Source organism: Simochromis diagramma, unplaced genomic scaffold (assembly GCF_900408965.1).
Source record: "Simochromis diagramma unplaced genomic scaffold, fSimDia1.1 OVJJ01000816.1, whole genome shotgun sequence".
NCBI lineage: Eukaryota > Metazoa > Chordata > Actinopteri > Cichliformes > Cichlidae > Simochromis > Simochromis diagramma.
Window position 1 is genome coordinate 1,003,030 of NW_024386908.1, and position 5,564 is coordinate 1,008,593.

Genomic DNA, 5,564 nt, shown 5'->3' on the forward strand with positions numbered 1-5,564 from the left:
ATCCTGCTGTCACAGCCAGTTCGGAGTTTATACAAGAACACAAAGTGACGTCATGAAAACAGCAACACGGACAGTTGATTTCTGAAGTATGACTTTCATCATTTATTCAGTTTAATACTCTGAAGACCGTAGGCACACACTATTTTAAGCCTGTACAATCAGAATATTTGTTTGTTCCTTAAAAATACAAATAAAACCAAAAAAAACTAAAAAAAAAAAAAACTAAAAAAAAAAAAAAGAAGTGCGGATTCAACATACACTTGTCATTTCATATTATTCTGACTAATACAAAATGAAATCACTAAAACAACGTGAACTGCAGATAGTCACAATCAGTCTGCACCGGAGCACCGCCCTTTAAAACGCTCATCACTGTTTATTACTGGGATACAACTATGGGAACATAAATGGAGAGGCAACAGGTAATCCAGGGAAACATTTAACAGTAACCTACTGTTTTAATGAAAATGTAAACTGACCTTCAAGTATTAAGTTGCAGTGCCTGAGGTTATCAGTATAAGAAGACAGTGTACAAAATAAATACAAATTACTTACTCTAATTTCAATCACAAATATTAAAATTTGTTCCACTTGTTCTGGTTTTATTTTACAGTATAAATATATAAAATAAATATACCAATAAATAAATAAATAAAACTTTCTTGTGTTTTTTTTAAAAACAACAACAACAACACGCTTAAATAAAATTAGAGCTCAGTAGTCCTTTCTTTCAAAATAATGGTGGGGTTGATGTCGCTGCCCTGCGACTGCGACGTGCTTGAGTTGATGATCATGGACCCGGTCTCTTTAACATCGGGCACATGAAAGGACGCCACGGGGCAGGGACCCCGCACGTTATTGCACACCAGCTTCTGGAGCGAGGCGGTGTTGACCACGTCGAAGCCGACTGTGCCTCCGAAGGTGCTGGGCTTCCAGTACTCCGGGGAGCAGATGGGATTTCCCATTAGGCCCTTGAGGGAGAAAGGAGCCCCCATCTCCACCATTGTTTCCCCAAAGATGCCGTTATGTCTGGGCTTCTCCACCAGCAGGCCCGGGTAGAGCTCCACAGCATCGACGTGCCCGTACAGCTCCTCCAGCACCGCAGCCATTTCTTTCTCCCCTGAATAACACAAACAAGGAAATGGTTTTGGTCAGTAACACAATCTGGCGTCCTTCCCACTGGCTCGGTCACTGCGATTTGACAGATTTCATATGCCTTTACTTCCTGATTTTTATCTTTCCACTAGCATGCACGCCATTTTTTCCCTTCACTTATACAGCAAGTCAAAGTTAGTTTTTAATCGACATTAAACCTCTTGAAAAGTTTAAATCTTCCTCTTTAAAGTAGAGGGACTCCCCGTGTCTGTTTATATCTCGCCTGCAGTCATGACAGTCTGCTTACTCTACCTTAAGATGAAATGGCCATCTGGTTCTCAGAGTCATGGAAATAAATACCTAACTTTCAAAACTGCCAGCAGCTGCTTAGGGACTCTGAGGCATTTCCTCAATATCAGGTAAACTATTGCATAAACCGTATTGTGCAGCCTGCAGGTTTTTCAGTCACACTTTGTGAAAATAAGAATCAGCGCATTGCAAAGATATTAATCTATCAATAGCTGGGCCTGAGACAGCAATTACAAGAACCTGTTTTTGTCACATTTTCAGCATACAGGTATTTTCAAGAAGTGCTGAATCTGTCTCACCTGTCAGGTCTTCGAAAGACGTGTAGGGCTTCATGGAGAATCGTTTCCTGTAGGCGTTGAGGGACTGGTAACGCATTTGTCTGCTGTTCTCTATGGATTTAATGGCCACATACAAGATGGGTCCGGGAACATTTCGACCACCAGCAACCTAAATTACAAAAAAAAGAAATTTCAATTCTGCATCCTTAGAGCAACACTGGTCTTGTATGTTTCAGTCTAACTGCTGCTGCGGAGCTTAAAGAGTTCGTACCCGTCCGGCAATCTGATTGGTGAAGGACTCCACCAGGTTGCTGATGCCGTGCTCGGTCACGACAGAGGTGTTGAAGACAAACTGCTTGTAGCTGTAATCTGTCTCCTCAATGTGGAAACTATCGGGCATCAGAGGGTGCCAGTGGTAAAGGGTGTTGAACTCAGATGCAATGCGGTTCTGGTACTGGAAGCGCTGGTTAAAGAGCAGCTCGGGGTCAAACTTGAGTTTGAAGTGATAGCCGCTCAGATGCTGCACGTAGTCCTCAATCACGATTTTGATGGTCTCACCTGCCAGATGAGAAATGTGACGGTTTATATAATGAAGACACTCTAGATGCTAAAAGCCACTCTCTGCTTTAGAATAAATCGTGCTTATTGATGCTTCATTTGCATGTCTGTAGTGTGGGTAAGCACAAAGTGGAGTCCTGAGAGTAAAACACATTTCCTCTTTCTGATGTTTACAAGAAATTCTCAAGTCTTTCAGTAAATCAGGTTCCTGAAATGAAATGCTCCACTGTGCCCAACATCATTGGGAGGTGAATAAGAAGTCCTGCTAACAATATGATTATTAGCTTTTTAATAAAAAATCCCAACTACGTTACAGCTGGTATCTGGACTTCTTTTGTCTTACCGATTAGGATGAGCCGTGCGGTCTGGAAGAGTCTTTCGTCATCCCAGTATGGGTGGACCTCTTTCAGCACATCGCACACACGGTTGTGTTCGCGGAGCCAGATGGTGGCGTACATCATCAGACCAGGGACCAGGCCAAATGCCTCGTGGCCGACAGCGAAGCGGTGAGAATCTGGGACGTGAGGGGGGTAATGCATCATGACACCCACTTCCTTAACTGTAGGGGGGTACATCTCTCCATCGAGCATCTGCGGAGTTACGCAAAAGAGGAAACTGCTGTGAGAAACGCACATGAGCTGGTCTCTTTGGCTGCCTCGAGTACAGCTACCTTTTTCCCCCCCATACCTGATATTTCAGCTTGCCATCCTTGAAGAGTCTCAGCTTATGCTGCTTTTCCAGGTTGTCACCATAGATGTGGTTGAGGTCCACCTGAAAGCATAAGACACGCCAATTAAAACTGGGTCACATTAAAATGAGTTTGCTTTTCAAAAACCGGGATCTTCAGCTCCACTTACCCCATGACCCTTAGCAACAGTGAAAGCAGGCCCTCTCTTCATGTCAGATTTGAAGAACTGGTGGGTGAAGTGCTGTGCGAAGAAGGCAAACATCAAACTGGTGCCCTGCGGGTCTGGTATAAACTGTCTCCTGATTAAGAGCTTCTCAGCCAGCACTTTAACATCAGGTAGCTCCTTTTTGCCTGGAAGAATAAGAAGACTTCAATGAGCACATAACAGTATGATAGGAAAATCACAGCTCTGTGGGTCTGTTTCATACTTCTGACGCAAAAAATAACTTGATCTCTTTGGTTTGGGCTTGTAGGGGGAGGTTTTTCCATGTTGCCTCAGCCACTTTATAATTGATCTAAGAGGAAAGCTAATTCCAATGTGCGCGCTTCCTATGCTGTAATTCGACAAAGACGGTTTTGTATCTTAAGAATCTAAGAAAACTGGTTCTCCAAAGTTAGAAAGTGTACTCACCTACTACTCCCATAGGCGTTGGGCAATCCTGCGGCACAGGGGGGAGGGAGCGCGTATAGTAGGAAAGGTTGGAGTAGGCTTCCCAGCTCTTATAGCCGTAATCAGCGTTATAAGTTGGAGGACTGTCAATCATGTGGGATCGGGCTAGAGAAAGGAAAACCCATATTAGTCCTTCATTTAGTATAAACACTACAACAAGTTCCTGCGCAAACTGTTTAATGTACTGTGAAAAACTTTCCAATCCACTTTTTCATTTTTGCCTTCGAGCAGAGAGAGACTTACATGTCAGCACATATCTCATGATGGCATCCCTGAGGAATGAGATGCTGTTGACGATGTTCCAGAAACCCTTGAAGTGGGTCAGGATGTAGTGGACTGTGTTGGGTGTTGGCTTCAGAGACACTTTGATCCAGGTGAAGAACTCAGCTGTAAGAGACCAAGAGAGCACGTGAATCAAGCCATCAAGTCACCACCAGAGATGCACCTTGTTTCACTCCAAGCGCGATGTTCACACTTACGTGTTGTGCAGTTTTGCCCATAGTACCCCGTGCGTGTGCAGTCACACTCGTATTTTTCTGAGGCCAGTGGCGTGCAGACGCCCCTGTTCTGGCATGGCTCTGAGCAACATGGGTTAACTGTAACAGATAAGGTTGGACACTTACTGTCTGTTTAATAAAAAATAATCAGTTCTCAAGAAGACATCTTATTAGGCATCATCATCATAATAATAATAGAAAGAAATCACGACTTCTAAACTGTTGCTGTGATTTGGGCTGTAGCAATAAAATAAAATGGAAAAACTGTAAGAAATAATCTCCAGTTTCCGCAGCTTACCAGTTTCACCGGCGAGAAAGCACAGGGCCAACAGGAAAAGCGGCAAGGTGAGTTTGTTCATGCTCCGGAGACTTTGTGAGATCCACGTTTGTTTCATGTCTGCAAATCCCTCTCGCGCACGACGACGCTGAAATTAAGAAAGTCCACACACAGCGTAGTTGAGCTTTTATTTGTATGGGGGGGGGGGCGGTGCTTCCTCCTTCCCCTCCTATCACGCTCACTACTCCCATCCACCCTGTGACAAAGAGGGATTTTAGTGAGCAGAGTTTATGAATCACCTGCTTTGCGAGTGTCTTTATGACTCTGGGTAACTCTACCTACATTATAATCGTTTCAGTCCTTTTTGGCCACTTAAAATATCTTTATAAAACCAATATGTTATACGTGTTGTAATTTCTGATGCACCCTTGGCCACATCACTCTTTAAAAAACATTTTTAATGTCAATGAGACTTTTTAGCCGGATCAAAGACGGACATATAAAAACCACTTTGCTAAAAAGTGATTGCAGAAAACATTCTTTTTGTCAAAATAACTTTATATCTTTCATGAGTTAAGTTTCACAGATTATAGCGCAACAAGTAACAAGTAGACAATCTTTTTCTTTCTTTCTTTCTGCCAGAAATCATTTTTGGGAGAAACAAGCTTTCTTATCCACAGAATATTTATTTTCTATTCTCACTCCTTCAGTGCTACAGCCTTAAATTAACTAATTGTATGCGTTTTTGTTTGTTTTTTGTCCCCATAAAAACCCGAAGCTGTGATTTTAATTAATGTCTAATAATATTTACTGGTTTACACAACGTATTACTCTATAAATCCTATGAACAAACATGGAGAAATGATAAGTACAAATACTCGAGTACTCTTTGATTGATAAAAATTACAAGTTTTTGAATCATCTCCAGAGAGATTCACAAACTTGTAATTTTTTTTTAAAAAAGTGAACATATAAAACTTTTTTTTTCCTTGAATTGAATTTCACTGAATTAAATGAATCATCACATAAATCAGTAAATAGTCACATGGCTCAAAGCGCATCTTCGGATAAATGTAAAAGACAAAAAATGAAGTTGGTCTCTATCAGAAACTTTCTTGAGCTTCAACCACAGATGCCACCTTGCGATTGCTCATCGTGCGCATTTGGAGAGCTCTAGCTCAAGTCTCAAAAT

The 5,564-nt window shown here is 41.9% G+C and overlaps 1 protein-coding gene across 1 annotated transcript; it reads right to left on the minus strand.

Annotated features, from left to right (window-relative positions):
• Positions 1 to 201: 201 nt before the first annotated feature.
• On the minus strand, positions 202 to 4,534 carry ptgs2b (prostaglandin-endoperoxide synthase 2b). The gene is made up of 10 exons (XM_040035206.1): positions 4,394 to 4,534; positions 4,078 to 4,194; positions 3,842 to 3,985; positions 3,560 to 3,703; positions 3,098 to 3,279; positions 2,928 to 3,011; positions 2,584 to 2,830; positions 1,954 to 2,240; positions 1,704 to 1,851; positions 202 to 1,120 (listed from the first exon to the last, which is right to left on the minus strand). Exons 1-10 carry the CDS (start codon positions 4,488 to 4,490, stop codon positions 708 to 710), a joined length of 1,863 nt encoding a protein of 620 aa, XP_039891140.1. The 5' UTR covers positions 4,491 to 4,534; the 3' UTR covers positions 202 to 707.
• Between the last annotated feature and the right edge of the window lie 1,030 nt (positions 4,535 to 5,564).

Excerpts from the sequence above, each read along its gene's own strand:
- ptgs2b (XM_040035206.1), bottom strand. The coding sequence starts at position 4,490 with ATGAAACAAACGTGGATCTCACAAAGTCTCCGGAGCATGAACAAACTC. Across the intron at positions 3,986-4,077 it reads TGGGCAAAACTGCACAACAC|CTGAGTTCTTCACCTGGATC; the intron begins GTAAGTGTGAAC and ends GGTCTCTTACAG. Across the intron at positions 2,831-2,927 it reads ATGGCAAGCTGAAATATCAG|ATGCTCGATGGAGAGATGTA; the intron begins GTATGGGGGGGA and ends GTAACTCCGCAG.